This window comes from Myodes glareolus, chromosome 15 (assembly GCF_982192425.1).
Source record: "Myodes glareolus chromosome 15, mMyoGla1.1, whole genome shotgun sequence".
In the NCBI taxonomy this organism is placed as follows: Eukaryota; Metazoa; Chordata; class Mammalia; order Rodentia; family Cricetidae; genus Myodes; species Myodes glareolus.
Genome location: NC_142040.1, coordinates 46,045,106 through 46,062,150, shown reverse-complemented (window position 1 = coordinate 46,062,150; position 17,045 = coordinate 46,045,106). Strand labels below are relative to the sequence as shown.

General features: G+C 45.8%; 1 protein-coding gene across 2 annotated transcripts in view; it reads left to right on the top strand.

The window, feature by feature from the left end:
- The window catches only part of Nim1k (NIM1 serine/threonine protein kinase), a 48,639-nt gene extending 36,097 nt beyond the window's left edge, over window positions 1–12,542 (top strand). For both annotated transcript variants that reach the window (XM_087896900.1, XM_087896901.1), the window contains exons 3-4: window positions 9,779–10,047; window positions 11,676–12,542. In XM_087896900.1, the coding sequence (XP_087753026.1) occupies window positions 9,779–10,047; window positions 11,676–12,425 (1,019 nt within the window). In that variant the 3' untranslated portion in view covers window positions 12,426–12,542. The remainder of the gene's footprint in view (window positions 1–9,778; window positions 10,048–11,675) is intronic.
- Window positions 12,543–17,045: the final 4,503 nt, after the last annotated feature.

Below are 17,045 nucleotides of genomic sequence, written 5' to 3'. Positions count from 1 at the left end.
CTCAGTTGTATTGCTAATAAAGTACAGACCACGATTTTTAAAATAGTTGGGGAAATTTGAAGTAACGTGAAGTATAGGGTCTACAGCAGCTATGCAATGAACACTGGCACTCAAAAAACCACAACTTCACTTTTTACTTAAATCAACTATTTAAAAAGGAAACCAGTGTTACAATATTGGGGTCAATAGCACCAGCTGCTTGGAAGGTGATGGCAAAATAAATACAATGCGAACAGATTTTAAAGTTACCAGCTAACAAAAAGCCATTGAGTAAAGCAACCAATGGGAAACTTTCTCTTTGAGGGACTGGAGAGATGGCTCAGTGGTTGAGAGCACTGGTTGTTCTTTCAGAGGTCCTGAGTTCAATTCCCAGCAACCACAAGATGTCTCACAACCGTCCATAATAAGATCTGGTGCTCTCTTCTGACCTGCAGGTATACATGCAGGCAGAACACTGCACACATAATAAATAAATGATTAAAAAAACAACTTCTTGCATTGATTAGAAGAATTCAATGAGAATTGGGCTGGGCTAACACTAGCATTCTGGAATAACATTTTACGTGGTCGGGGGCTACTTGAGGCTTCCCGCACACTATAACCGCTTTGTGCCCTGTGAATCTTAAAGGCTCCCCTATGATGTCATCCAGTCTCTTCTGTCTTACAGATGAGGAGACAGAGGCCCACGCAGGGCTGCTCCTATGTTACAGGAAAGCGGGTATAGAACTGGCTTCCTTCCTCCTTCATAAAGCTTCTCCGCAATTATGGGAATTGTGGGAAAATGTTGAAGAGGCCTGTCTCTCCCCTGCCTCCGGCAAGCTAGCCAGGTTAGGGGTGCCAATGACGTCTTCACACCTGTGGACACTCTCCCCACTTTGACCCCGTTCCGGAGCAGTAGTTTTTGTCAAAGGAATAGGAAATACACTAGGAGTCGGTGTTGCGGTACTAAGACAAAATACCTGAGATAACAATCTTTGAAGAGGGACGATTCATTTTGTTCACTCATTAAGGAGTTTGACCTCATTGCCTTTGGCCCTGTGGTGAGGCAGTACAGTGGGAGGCATAGCAGCTTGGAAGTAAAAAGGGAGATGTGAGAAGGGACTGGGGTCCCAATATCCCTTCAAGGGGACACCCTCAATGTCTAACATCATTCTTAAGCTTCTGCCACTTCCCAGTAGCATTGTGGACCAAGTACCAAGTCTCTAATACATGGACCTTGGGATGGGGTACTTCATAGCCAAACGATAGTAGTGACCAGATCTTACAAAAAAAGCATGGCGCCTTCTTCCAGCTGACTTCCTGCCTGACCATCTCCCCATTCGGATAAGGTCCAGGAGAAAAAAGCAACCATGACTTACACGGGAAAGGGCAGGACAATCCCGAGGGAATATATGGAGTTGGGAGTTTGTGAGACATGAGTGGAATCGTGACTCTTTGCTCTTCTATCTGTGTGACTATAAAAAAAAGCCTTGTTTCCTTTCTGTGAGTTTTCCCATGATAAAGTAAGGCAAGGGTTAGCTTACATTAGCAGCAGATCATTGGACAGAGCAGATTTAAAACTACATAACATCATTTTAGTTTGCTTTCTGTTGTTGTGATAAAATATTCTGACCAAAAGCAACGTGGGGAAGAAAGATTTGGTTGCTTACACATCCCTATCACAGTCCCTCATTCAGCGAAGCCAAGGCAGAACTCTGAAGGCAGGAACTGAAGCAGAGACCATGGAGGGGTGCTGCTTACTGGCTTGCTTTCCAAGGCTTGCTCAGTCTGCTTTCTTATGTATCTCAGCACCACCTGCCCAGAGGTAGCACCACTCACAGTATGATCACAGTGGGCTGGGCTCATGTACATCAATCATTAATTAAGAAAATGCTTGCTCATAGGTCATTTTCTCAATTGAGTTCAACTGAAGGTCTGTCTTTCCACATGACCCTAGCCTGTGTTGTTGGAGGCTGCTCATTTGTTCCCGGCCACTCAGACCTGAAATAATCACACAGAAACTTTATTATTTGCAGTGCCGTTTGGCCAATAGCTTAAGCATATTTTCTAGCTATCTCTTACATCCTAAACTAACCTATCTCCATTAATCTATGCATCATTACAAAAGGTCGTGGCCTACCGGTAATGTTTCGGCAGGCTCCAGTGGAGGGGTCTGTCTCCTGATGTGGCTACATTGTTTCTCCCTGACTCCGCCTACTCTCTCTCTATCTCTTTCAGCCTGACTTTACTTTGTTAAGCAATGGCCCTAAGCAGCTTCTTTATTAACCAATGTCAATAAAACATATTCCCAGCATACATCACCTCCCACACCAAGCCTGTGTAGAGTTGACAAGACACTGATCGGAACAAAGATGCTACAATAGCACATGCTAAACAGAACACATGGGAAATACTCATTAAACAATAGCATTGGTTTTCTTTCAAAGCAGTCTAGATTACTCAGGCCTGAGCCATTTATCATTCAGTTCCAGGAGCATAGGTGTGCTCAAATTAGCTCACGTGGGGAGAGCTATAGTAGGGAAGTCTGAGCACCCACAGCAGGGTCTCAGTCACGTCACTCACCCCATCTTTCCCTCTTTATAGGATTTTATGGCTTCCCATGATAATATTTTAATCTTTAGTGTCATGGTATTTTTTATTATTAAAAATTTTATTTATTAAAAATTTCTACCTCCTCCCATTTCCCTCCCACCCACCCCCACTCCCTCTTCCCTTCCCCCTCCAGTCCTAAGAGCAGTCAGGGTTTTGTCATGGAATTTATCATCATGATGAATATCTCTCTGCTTCTGTATACAGAATGACATTCCATGTTTATTATTCAAATGCATCTCGGCCAGGAATTGTGGCTGCTAGCTCAAACTCTCTATAAGATCCCCTTTATTGCCCACCTCCAGTCTACTAGTTTTATTCTATTTCAGTTCAAATTCTAATATATATATATATTAGAATATATTATGTATGTTATATATATATTATATATGAGTGTGTATTGGCTCACTGGACAGCTGTGATGGCTACTTTAGAGTGAGGGCCATTGCAGTCTGCAGGGCCACATACCCACTACTCTCTCAGCGGAGCTCGAGGTCTGAAATACGTCTAAGGCGAATAAAGAAAACAGCATGCTGGTACGTCTAAAGTGTATCCACGATGGACAGAATAACCAGCTAAGCTGAGAGAACACCGCGAGGCCGGAGCAAGGCAATGTTCATTTCGTAGACAGGCTGTTAGGTGAGAAGCAAATTGATGACCAGTGTTTATGTGGATGGCATGACTTCCTGTCTGTTACATTAAAGTTAACGGTGTGCTCACCTGCCTGAGTTTCAGAGAACAATTCCCTACTGCATGGATGATGCTTCATAAAGCTTATGGTCCAGCCACCAGAGCCTAACCCTGTTAGCAAAAGCCCAGCGTCACCCCTGGGTGTGGGGTGGCGGGTGCGAAAGAGGGCAGGGAAGTGGATAACGGTTTGCGCAAATGTGGCCCCTGTACAAAGCCATCTTGGTCAGAATTGTCACGAGGTTTTCTAGGAAACACGAATGTTCTGGGTATCAGAAAACATTTCAATGCCCGGGAAGTTCCCAGGACAGCAGCTAAGGATTTTTTTTTTTAAAAAAAGATAATAAAAATAAAGACACCAGCTGCTCTGGATCTCCAGGAATAAGATGACAATATGGCCCTTTCTTTGGGCAGGAGTTTGTTTTCATAGCTGACAGCGTAGATTCTCTTGGGATCTGCAGGGAGATAGGGCAGGCTAACAGCCATCGTGAATCCCTTTTTAGGGTAATTAGACGTTTCTCAAAAGCAGTGATGCACCAAGCTTCTGAATGTTTTATGTACCATCTGCTGTCACCAACAAACAACAAAGAAGCCACAGGTTCCAGAGCTTTTCCTGGTCGCTGCCCTTGGTGACCTCTGCCTTGCTCTTTCCCTCAGCTGAAGTTTCAAGAATCCTTGCTTCTTCTCTTTCAGTTTGCTCATTCATTGGTCTACTCACTCATTTTTCCTTCCTTTGACTATTTATTTGTATGTGTCGTGTGTGTGTGTACATGTGTGTGGGAGGCTAGACTCACCCACACTTTCATGTGTGGTGGCTAGAGGCTGACATTGGAATCTCTTCCTTTATCTCTATCTCACCTTTAAAAAAGTTAAAAATTCATTCTTTGGTAATTTCACACATGAATACAATGTATTTAGATAATATTCCCCCCTGGGCTGGAGAGATGGCTCAGAGGTTAAGAGCACTGACTGCTCTTCCAGAAATCCTGAGTTCAATTCCCAGCAACCATATGGTGGCTCACAGCCATCTGTAATGAGATCTGGGGCCCTCTTCTGGCCGGGAAGCATACAGACAGAACACTGTATACATAATAAATCTTTCAAAAAAAAAAGATAATATTCCCCCTGGTACTGATTCTGTCTCTAGTTTTCCCCAGACTTGACCCCCCAGCCCTTTTCTAACTTCATCTCCTTCTCTTTCTTTTATAAGTCACCGAGTCCAATTATTGCTGATCATATGTGTCCATCATTTTTTTAAACATTATTCATTTTGCCAATAGACTTCTTTGCCATGTTTTGGCTAGACTGGCTAACCAAAGGTCCCAGGGGGACTCCCCTCTCTCTGCCCCCCATAGCACTAGAGCTCTAGATATTACAGTTTATGCTGGTGATACAAACTCAGTCCTCATGCTTGCATAGACAAGGTTTTACCCACTGACCCATCTCCCCAGTTACCATTAAAAAACAGGAAGACTACACACACACACACACACACACACACACACACACACACATTCCAAATGCCTCCTGAGTACATGCCTTGTTCTGGACTTTGCAGAGATTAGTAAGGTGTGGCCTCTTGTCTCGTAGGTACTAATAACTGCTTAGAGGAGACTGAAAACAGTTAATACATGTTGCCACAGAGTAAGGCTATGAATGTGTGCTCTCCGGACACTGGCAGAATCCAGAAACGGCCTGTTGATTAGAAAGGTTTGCAGTGGGTCCTGAGATTTACTTCACAGGGCAGTAGGAAAGTAGGAAAAGCTTCCGTAGGAGAGAGTACATAAAGTATCCACAGGTGAGAGCCAGTGAGGGGGCACTTGGGAATTCAGAAGAGCTGGGGCAGATGGCACCTGCAGAGAGGCAGGAGCGAACACGGGTGATGTTGAAGCAATCATTGGCTTGCCTGCAAATGCTCTTCTTACTTTGTTGAATCTTGTCATTTAGGTATCAAAAAGCCACTGAAGACTGTAAACAAGCAATTGATGTGATCTGGTTTCAGTGAGCAAGGTGAACTGGAGGCGAGGAGTCATGAGAGTAAATAAAGGCAGTCTAAAGATCCGGATAATGACTAACGATGTCCATTGTAACTAGGGGAGTGGCAAAGAGAGTGGAGAGAAGGGGTTGCCATTGCGAAATGTTTAGAATCCTGAAAACTGGGCCATGGGATGGCTCAGTGTTTGCATTGCAAGTGTAAGGATCAGAGTTCAGATACTCAGGACTCACATGCAAACCAGGAGGGCCATCTGCAACCCCAGTGCTCAAGAGGCCAAGACAGGGATCTGCAGAGCAAGGCAGTGGTTAGTTAGATTAGCTGAGTTTGTGAGTTCTGGGGTTAGCAAGAGACCCTGCCTCGAACAAAGTAGAGAGAGATGAAGGAAGATGCTTGGCATCGGATATTGTATCACATTGTAACTTGAGTCCCTTCACATTTATTATAAATGCTCAACATTTGACAACTGTTTGGTGAATTGAGTCAGGATACTAGCTTCTCATGGAAGCATTGCAATGGTGAAGAAGAGCTAGCAGACAGAAGGAAGATGGGCTAGAGGTTTACTCAAGATAAACCCGCGTAAAGAAAGCCCATTGGTTTTAAGAAAATAATCCCCCCTCTTAAAGGGGAAGAGAAGATGCAGAAGGAAGAAAATTTGGAGGTATTTATTATGCATACTTTATAATTTGAAGCCTTCACACAAGTTTGCAGATATCTGGATTCTCTTGAAAACTAAAAAGCAGAAAACCCAACAACTTGAGATCTGCGGTCAAACTGGGAATGACCATTCGGAATTGAGCAGCAGCATCTGCCCTTCGGTTTCAGGCAGGCTGCAACCCCTGCAGCCCCACTGACCTCCCTTGTTACCCCGTCTGCCCTCCCCACACTTCAGCTACTCCCCTGCCCTTTCCACACTTCAGCTACTCCCCTGCCCTCCCCATACTTCACCTACTCCCCTGCCCTCCCCACACTTCATCTACTCCCCTGCCCTCCCCCACACTTCATCTACTCCCCTGCCCTCCCCCACACTTCAGCTACTCTCCTGCCCTCCCCACACTTCAGCTACTCTCCTGCCCTCCCCACACTTCACCTACTCCCCTGCCCTTCCCATACTTCAGCTACTCCCCTGCACTTCCCACATTGCAGTCGGATCACTGTTCCCAGGACCAGAGTCAAGATGATGACACTCTCCATAAATCCCTGGATTTCCCAAGGCTGCCTTCCCAAAGCAGGCTCCTCTGAGCCTGTGGGTTACCTCATCTTGCTAGCACTCCTGGCTAATTTGGGGATCACTATCCATCAGTTCACACCTCCATCAGAGAGGGTTCCCCTCAGCCTCTCTAGCAGAAATGTTACATCTCATGTAGGCCAACATATGCACCATCCCCTGGGCTTCTCCCTTCCCCCCAGTCACAGCTTAGTGTTCTTACTCAGAGGGGCCACGCCATGTTTTTTTTTTAATTTTTAAATAATATTAACTGCATGTATTATAAGAGCTATTTTCAAAGCCCTTCTCTTTCACTGGCTTGTGAGAACAGTGCTTGCCTTTTCACTGCCTAGTGCACACTGTATACTACTGAACATGTGTTTAGAGAGCAGATAGGGGCTGCGGAGCTGGCTCAGTTGGTGAAATGCTAGTGTCACCAGTGCGGGCACCTGTGTTTGGATTCCCAGAAGCCACAGATAACACTGGCCGTCAGCACGTGTTTGTAAATACCAGGGGTGGGGAGGTAGATGGCAGAGATAGGGAGAGACTCAGAAGAAAGACCCCTGGAACGTACTGGACAGCTAGCTTAGCCTACTGGCGAAGGTACAGGACAAGGAGAGGCCTGATCTTAAATAAAAGGTGCTTAAGAAGAAATGACACCCAAGGTTGTCCTGTGTACGTGGGGGGGTGGTGGTGGTGGTAACCCCTGCTAAAGTAGTTCTAGTAAAGGAGGGTTCTAGGAAAGGGAGATTAAGACCCCCCACTGCCACCTATTGGCGAAGATTCACAGTGCACGGAGCTAAGGGGTCACAGAGCTGAGGTTACAGGAGTCTGTAACAAGGAGCAGGGAGATAGCAGGAGAAACTCCTTCTGCAGGGGCTGCCGGTCCGGAAGGTGGAACTTTAGCTCCGCAATAGCAACTCTTCTGGACGGGATGTACAGACTGTGTGGATTGATGGATCAGGGAAATAGCGAGAGGCAATCAGTGCTAACCACTAAAAGGTAGAACAGATGTGACCAAGGAAGACAAATGCCCAGAGGAGTCGGTGAGAAAGCCCATTTGCTTTCTCAGTGGCTAGACTGGGACTTAACTACTCATGGCTTGCTTCCTTGCTGCTCAATATTGCTTCCAACAGAAGCAGCCCTCCCCCACATTAGACACCATCACTACCACAGTCTATTTCAGAAAGCTGAACTGACCTTTAACATGCTAAGACTCCTGCTTTGATCAGGCAGCATCTATTTTCATGCCAATAACACTGTACCAAAGTTCTTCGAAGCAGGTGTGTTGCAAGTAGGTCAAACAGCCAGTCTGCCGCCTTCCCTTCTTGCTTGTCTGCTAACTGCTTTCTGGATAGTCTGGCCAAATTTGAACAACAGAATGAAGCTGTGCTATGAACTCAAGATTTATTTATTTCTAATGGTAACCATTTTCTTCATGTGCTCTATGTTTATTGTAGAAAAATTACAAGTATTAGTAATCAATACGTAGAATTTATAGAAGAACTATCTGTGATTCTTTTGATAAGCCTTCCAGAGTTGGGGTGTAGTTCAGTTGGCAAAGAGCTCACACGGCATACACAAAGCTCCCCACCACCCCGTTTTAGTCCCTAGCCCTACAAAAAAGTAGGCATTAGTAGGACACACTTGTAATCTTAGCATTTGATAGAGTTAAGAGGTAAGAAATTCAAGGTTATCTTTAATTATATAGTGAATTCAAGGCCATCTTGGGCAACACAAGACCCTTTCTTTAAAAAAAAAAAGTAGTCAGGGGTGGTGGTGGTGCATGTGTTTAATCCCAGCACTCAGAAGGCAGAGGCAGATGGATCTCTGTGAGTTCAAGGCCAGCCTGGTCTATGAAGCAAGTTCCAGGAGAGCCAGAGCTGTTAGAGAGACCCTGTCTCGAACCCCCACCCCCAAAAGCATCTGAACATGTTAATAAGATATCTCACCATATTTTTTCTTGATGAGTAAATATTTGTATTCTTCCTATGTCCCTTACATATTTAATGTCTTTTCACATCAGTAAGTACAGATTGATATTACTTTGGGGCATATGGTTATAAACAAAGATGAACTACACTTTAACCACCTCTTGCTCGCTACTTGCTATCCACTGTAACCCAGGTACCCTTGTACATACATCAGGTTATTTCTTTAAGATTCATTGCTAAAAGTGAATGGCTGGATTAAAGGATGCAATCATCTTCAGGATTTCAACACATTATACTAAACTGAAATGCTATCCAGAACCTATTGCACCACAAAGTCCTGCCTCCAGATGCTCAGAGATGGGCCAATTCCTTCATACCCTCACCAACACAGCAAAGAAAGAGTATATCTGCGTGTCTTACGTTTTGTATGTCAGGCACAGACAAAGTAAAATCAAGCATAATCCTTTTTTTAAAAAAAGATTTATTTATTTATTATATATACAACATTCTGCCTCCACGTATGCCCGCAGGCCAGAAGAGGGCACCAGATCTCATTCCAGATGGTTGTGAGCCACCATGTGGTTGCTGGGAATTGAACTCAGGACCTTTGGAAGGGCAGGCAGTGCTCTTAACCACTGAGCCATCTCTCCAGCCCAAGCATAATCCTTATAGGGAGAGGGAGGATAATAGGGAAGACAGCATTTATAGGTTGGGGAGCTGAGACTGCAGAACGTGGGTACTCTAAACACCCAGAGGCTGGGTGTCACGGTCACCTTACGCAGGTGCCAAGGGAGACTTGCAAGGGTAGGCTAATTGTGAGGCTAGCTTTGCAGGGTCACCAGGGATGACCTGAGGCAAGGACAGGAGCAGAGTGATAGAGAGATCTGGGTAAAGAGATGGTCCCGTGCGTGAATGTTTGCTGTTTCCAGAACAGACTAGAGGAGGAAGTTAGAGGGGAAGCTGGGCCGGAGCCACAGGCTGACACTGAAGACAGAAGCCCGTTCTGATCACGAAGTGCTCTCTGGGCTAAATCAAGGACTTTTAATTTTTAAGCCCATTCTGATCTTGAAGTGCTCTCTGGGCTAAGTCAAGGACTTTTAACTTTACTTGGAAATCCAGGTGAAGATGACAAGTGAGAACTCGTTTGCGAGACAGAGTTGGCATCCAAACTTATGTGTAGATATTGATGCTAGACTTGAGATTTTTTTTTCATTTCCATTGATTTGGGAACCACTGAACCTCTATGTCTGATAGGATAAAAAGATTTCCCAGAATTCTTCCATTTTTAAATACCAATTTTCTCATTAAAAACAACAACAACAATAACAACAAAAAACCTTTAGCTCTTTTTTTTTTTTTTCTTTCCAGAAAAGGTGGCCATTAAGATTCTGGACAAGACCAAGTTAGACCAGAAAACCCAAAGGCTGCTCTCCAGAGAGATTTCCAGCATGGAAAAGCTACACCATCCCAATATCATCCGCCTTTACGAAGTCGTGGAAACGCTGTCCAGGCTCCACCTGGTGATGGAGTATGCAGGGGGCGGGGAGCTCTTTGGGAAAATTAGCACCGAGGGGAAGCTTTCGGAACCGGAAAGCAAGCTCATCTTCTCCCAGATCGTGTCCGCCGTGAAGCACATGGTAAGGGGGGGGGGCCACTCCGTCTGCCAGGGGCTTCCACTCCACCTAAGGGGAGGGGACATTCCGCCTGCCGGGGCCTTCCACTTCGCCTGCCGCGGGGATGTGGGGTTTTGATTTGTTATCACAAACACATCACAGAGAAGGTCGGCTCTGCAATAGCAGACAGCTGACTCTTCTAAAAGTCAGAACTTTAGCTGGGACCAGGGTGCTTGCCTCCAAAGCAACATTAGGGATCTTGGTACCCAGCAGGCTCGTGGCTCCTCCAGAAGTTGACAGAAGCCTCTTGGAGACGCCAGACGAGCATTCTTCATTTACTTAGCTTGTTATCTTTCTTTGGCCCCCCTTTCCTGTACTGGATGCCTTTATACCTCATCTCAGAACTCACATTTCAGTCCTGGCCATACTTCCTGACCAACTCAGTTTCCCTCTCCCTTTCTGAAGTTTCTCATCTTCAGTGACCACCATCCCTTCTCCCCCCATCCCCACTTAGTGCTTACTGACTCTGTGCTCCACGTATTGACGCTCAATTAAGTCATTCTTTAATTCTCCAATGATTTCTTTATAAAGCTGGATTTGGTGACACACACTACCTAACTTCTCCCAGAATTGTTTCTTTGGTGTGCTTGCTAGGGCCAGTCGCACTGCTGGACACGTAGCGGGCTCTTGTGTATGTAACTACCCCGCTACCGAGTAGGGGAGCACCAGGGACTCCAGCAGATGGTGCAGACACGGTCCACAGAAGCCCTGTGTCCTTCCGTTTCCCCCTGCAGTCTGGCCTCTGAAAAGAGAAAGGCTGAAGGGAAGTCATAGATGTCATTGGATTTTGTGTGCAAAGACACTGAGCATTGCCCATCCAGCGTTGTAATGGTCCTCACAGCAGCCTTCTGAGGTCCGCACCAGCATTGCATTTTATGAAGAAGTGCCGTTCATTTGACACGCTGGTGGAATTGAATGTAAATTTGATTAGTTCCAGCATACAAAGCCTGTGTTGTTACCCCCAAGGACTCATTGGGACAAATGGCATTAAACCTTTACCCAAGCCTTTAAAACGAAATAGGTCAAAGTTCCCAAGACTATTGCCTGAACTTGGAGTATAAGGGCAGGAAGGGGCACGTACTGACAACAAAGAGCAAGAAACCAGTTGCAAGAAAACTGCCAAATTCAACCCCCTCCTTTGGGCTAAATTTTATGAGCCCACCCAAAGGAGTATAGCCAGGAGGTTGGAGCAGGTCCCAAGACTTCCTGACTCTTGGTCTCAGTCAAGGGAAAACTCAGAAAACCCAGGTAAGCCCTCCAAAAGGAAGGCTTGTTATTTGGTTGTGTTTCAGAATTGTGCAGTTGCATAAGACCTGGGTCTTTTATTCTGGCACGAACTCCAGAATCTGCATGGCACAAATTCTAGTCGCCACCGCACAGAAGACTCAAACCTTTGGTCTACTTGTCGGGATAAAGGCATTACACTGGGTTAAAGGTTGCGTTAGAGTTTCCCAATATGATTTAAGTTGTTCCTATTGAGTTCCTGCGGTTATGCCACCACCGTCACCCACATCTCTGCCATAGAGAAAGTGCTATGTTTTCTATTTTGCCATTTACCTTAAAACTGACCGTCTCCCATGTTTCCTTCACAGCATGAAAACCAAATTATTCACAGAGATCTGAAAGCAGAGAATGTGTTCTATACCAGCAGCACATGTGTGAAGGTGGGGGATTTCGGATTCAGCACCGTAAGTAAAAAAGGCGAAATGCTGAACACCTTCTGTGGATCTCCGCCCTACGCCGCACCCGAACTTTTCCGAGATGAACACTACGTTGGTGTTTATGTGGACATCTGGGCCTTGGGGGTCCTTCTGTACTTCATGGTGACGGGTACAATGCCATTTCGAGCGGAAACGGTGGCCAAACTAAAGAAGAGCATCCTCGAGGGGACCTACAGCATCCCCCAGCACGTGTCAGAGCCCTGCCACCGGCTCATCCGAGGAGTCCTTCAGCCCGTACCCACAGAGAGGTATGGGATCAGCTACATCATGAACAACGAGTGGATGCGAGGGGTGCCGTACCCCACCCCTTTGGAACCGTTCCACCTGGACCCTAAACATTTGTCAGAAACCAGCACCCTCAAAGAGGAAGAAAGTGAGGTGAAAAGCACTTTGGAACACTTGGGGATTACAGACGAGCATATCCGAAATAACCAAGGCAGAGATGCTCGGAGCTCCATCACAGGCGTCTACAGGATCATTTTACATCGCGTGCAAAGGAAAAAGGCTTTGGAAAGCGCGCCAATAATGATACTGCCAGAGCCTAAAGAAAGGGACCTAAAGAAAGGCTCCCGGATCTACAGAGGCATAAGACACACCTCTAAATTCTGTTCAATTTTATAAATTATATCGGGCAGCTGGCAACTAACCACAGAGTTTCTGCTTTTAACTTTTCTCATAGACAACTTGGATGGAAACGCTTTTGTAATTTTTAAATAAAATTTAAATTTGAGATATGCATGCCGCCCCCGCCTCAACCAGAGTCTCTTAGTCTAGATTCTGACGTGCCTCGGCGTCTTTGTCTTGTCATACTTGAGTAGTCTCTCATTTAATGGAGAAATGTTACACATTTAGGGCTGTGTGCCAGGCACCGTTTAAGGTGCCAAGGAAATAGCAGAGATAGTCCCCTTCTCCTGCGTGTAGGAAGACATATATACTCGCTAGCCACTATTTTTGTTTTTAAAGGAAAATGACAGCTAGAGGGAGATGTCGTGCAGACTCCTGCAGGATCATCTAATTCTTGAAGCATGCTGCTTTGGATTAGACCTTTAAGGAGGGCCACCTGAGGTGGAAGACAGTGTGAGAGCCAAAAGAATAGCCACAGTGACTTGGAAAAGGCAGAGATTGTGCCGAATAGCCAGGAATATAAATTAGATTCCTCCAAACAGGATCGACGAGACAAAGGCTTTCATGTAGTTTATTTGGAGAGAGATCCTGCAGCAGAGTAGCGAGGGGCAGAAGAAACAGCAACAGGCAACTCAAAGACATTATCAAAGTTGGCCAGTGACATAGGTGACTGCCATTCAGTCCCAAGGGTCTTGAGAGGCATCATGTGTATCACATCTCAAGGGTCTGCCCAAGGTATGAAAGGGGAAAGACTTATCAGTCCTCATTCACCGTTGGGCAAGGGTAGTCAATGACATCACCTACCCCCCCCCCCCCACATTTCCAGAAAGTGCTGGGTGGGCACCAAGTGATTTCTTTGTCCTTCTCAGGCCCCTGCATCAGGGAAACCTTAGAGAAGGAAGGAAATGACCACAGCAGTGACTTGTGGTAGGGTACTGCCACACGGGATCTCTATGAAGCCTTCCAACTTGCGTGGAATGGGTTCCTGGGTTCCTCGGTGACTGGAGGAAGCACTATGGCAGGGAGGACCTGACATGGTACACAGAAGCTAACCCAGCCTTTCTGGACACCCCTCTCCACGTCAGCCCCTCTGTTAAATAGATTCCTTGGAGTGGGTGGTACCTGGAAGTCTCAACCCAGCGAGTTATCAGAGCCTCAGAGCCGTAACAATGGCTCTCAAACTCTAGCCACCAAGATTACTTAGTTTGTTTTACCAGACCAGCAGGTTCCCCCTCCAGGCCTTTAGATTCAATGACTCCTTGGGTGAACAAGAGCCTTAACAGCCAGTGACTTGAAAGTTTGGTATTCTTTCTAACAACCTAGGCTGAAGTGGATGAGCTGTTTGGGGTCCTAAGGAGCAAAGAGAATAGCTTCACTGAGACTCGAGTAAGGGTTCATGTGAATTGCAATCTATGACTACATGGTCTGTGGCCATTGCTTGACACAGTTAGGAGATATGACTGCTTAAACAATATCCCAGGTGAGGCTGATGCTGTTAGTCAGGGGCCAGGCTTCGAGGCTCCCTGAGCTACTACCATCATTGCTGCAGCCAATCTGGAGGCTCTAACTGGATGGACTCTTATCTGCTTCTTCCATCAGCTACCCTGACTTTTCCTTACCTTTGACCAGCATTTCAAATGGTTTGCGCCGAGTAGCATGGCCCAAACTGTCGTCACGAAAGGATCCGAGTCCTCGCTTGCCCATTCCTTGGTAGACCATAATTGCCGTCATTACCTGCTCACTACCATCGTCGGCTCCAATAGTAGCACACCGGCATCTTCTGGGTTCCCAACACCTTCTTTAGTTCCTTATTACTTAGGGTCAAGTATCTTCATTAGGATAGCACTTCCATTCTTACCCTGCAGGCCCACTGGCACGGGCAGCCTAAACGGTCATGTTAGTCATAGATCCAATTCACAAGAGCCGTTTCCTTGGAGTTGCTAGTGAAAACATCCTCCTTACCCCGTGAGAACCCAAACTGTTCATCTACTTCAGCCTAGGTTGTTGGAAGGAATACAAAACCTTCAAGGCACTGATTGTGAAATTAGTCTATCTTCCTTCCAGCCTGATTCCCACACCCATGATTTTAAACAGTAAGGGACAGGTAAGCCATTATTAAAGCATGCACACGGATTGCTGGAAACCAGCAGACCGATAATGCAGGTTACAAATATAGCTGGGCCTTAGGCCACTCATGTTCTGTTTGCAGCATTAAGGGCTGTGGTAATGCAAGGGGGTTCTGTAGTCCTTGATACAGCGTTATCAGATAAGACAATGAATAGAGTATGCGCTAGGATAGTGGTTCTCAACCTGTGGGTCGCGACTCCTGTGTGTGGGGTGTCCCAATGATGCTTTCACAAGGGTTGCCTAGCACCATCAGAAAACATAGATATTTACATTAAGATTGATAACAGTAGCAGAAGTAATTATGACGGAGCAAGGAGAGTAATTTTATGGTTGGGGATCACCACAGCACAGGGAACTGTATTCAAGGGTCCCAGCACTCGGAAGGTTGAGAACCTCTGCTCTAGGACCTAGCATGATGATTTGGATGGCACACTGCAGGCGGGAGACGCAAAGCCATAGACTGAGTGGGTATCAATTCCGGTGAAGGTGAATTGCTGCTATACTCATGCAGTTGGCTCGGAGGAGCTGGTAATGCCCAGATCACAACTTGGTGGTTCTGCTTGCTTGTCACCCAGAGCATTTTTTTAATTGATATTTATTGAGCTCTACATTTTTCTCTGCTCCCCTCCCTGTCTCACCCCTTCAACCCTCCCCCACCCCAGATCCCCATGCTCCCAATTTACTCAGGAGATCTTGTCTTTTTCTACTTTCTACTTCCCATGTAGATTAGATCTATGTATGTCTCTCTTAGTGTCCTCATTGTTGTCTAAGGTCTCTGGGATTGTGGTTTGTAGGCTGGTTTTCTTTGCTTTATGTTTAAAAACCACCTGAGTGAGTACATGTGACAATGGAGTACTACACAGCAGAAAAAAATAACGTCTTGAATTTTGCAGGAAAATCGATGGAGCTAGAAAACATTGATTGAGGTAACCCAGACACAGGAAGATAATTATCACATGCACCTAGTGCATTTTGGATGACCTTAGTGAAGACACCATCCTTGGGATGTTTGTTCAGTTTTGCATAACGAATCCAAACTTTTTTACCTCCTGGAGTTTCTCAGAATCTCAATACTGTGCTAGGGTAGTTCCACCATAGCCACCCCATTTGCTGTTTGCCACAGTCACAGTCCAAACCTCATGGCCGTGTGGAGGAATACCAAGACCAGCTTAGATGCCCCCTCCCAAGTCCTAGGTAAATGTTGTCATGATGAACACTCCAACAGCCCATCTTGGAGTCCCCACTCCACCTTTTCTAACACACGTAAGATCCGCCCAAATTAACAGTACGTATTAACCAGCTTCTGCTGTATTTTCTACATTGGCTGTGTTGAGACCTCACTTTGGTTCTTGGCTCCGAGAACAATGGAAACATCAGGACAGGCTCTGGAAGCAGAATGTCATTACACAGGCATGTTTTAGAAGTCCTGGCAGTGTCTCTGGATAAGGAGCTGTCCTTGTCCACCAGAAGACACGTTTCGCAACCTTCCCAACTGCACTGACTTCACTTGAAGGTCCCCCTGTCTTCCTGTCAAACCCTGACTTTCATAAAGGAGAGAGGTACAATCAGCCTTCTCCGATCCTCAGATATTGTAGTTTCCTTCTGTAGCAAGAGATGGGGTTCCCCTTATATTTTCTTTTAAAGACATTCTGACTTTAGTATGCCCTTAATTGGTGGTTTGTTTCCAGGCTTCCTAAGTAGATAGTAAAAGCTGGCCAAACTCAGTCTTTATCTTGGGCCCTCATCTTGTTCAGGTAACCCAGGGTCCCCTGCTCTGCCTTCCTACACCACCTACAGATGACAAGTCTTAGTAGTGATGGTTGATCCTACATGTCACATTTCCATAACCTGGCTTGCCAATACCACATTCATGTTTTTAGTGTTGCAACGATCCCTTCGCTTGGAGATTCTAGCCAGCCTCTTACTTCTCACAGACAAGGATGTAAGGACAAGATGCTACAGGAATCCGCAAGCTTCAATGCCAGTGAAAAGCACTTGTTCTGATAAAGGACCTGGCACCCTGCTTTAGGAAACCACCCGATGAACGTATTTGCAATCCTCTGCGGTACATTACTGCCTTAGCAGAAACCATTTTGAATAAAGATTCTCAGGTCAAAACAATGACATCTTGAATTTTGCATGCCAATGGATGGAAAGAGAAAACGCTTTACTGAGTGAGGTAACCCAGACCCAAAAAGAGGAAAATGGTATGTACTCACTCATAAGTGGATTCTAGCCATAGTTAAAAGTCTTTGAACCTATAATTCGTGATCCTAGAGAAGCTAAATAAGAAGGTGAACCTGAAGAAAGTCATATAGTTATCCTCCTGAATATTGGAAGTAGACAAGATTGCCAGGCAAACTTGGATGCACAGGGGGTGGGGGGTGGAAGTAAGGGGAGATGGTTAGAGAGAAGGGAGAGGGAAAGGATTGGGGATGGCTTGGGGGAATGGGATGGGGGGGGAGGGAGGAAGAATGGATATGGGAGCAG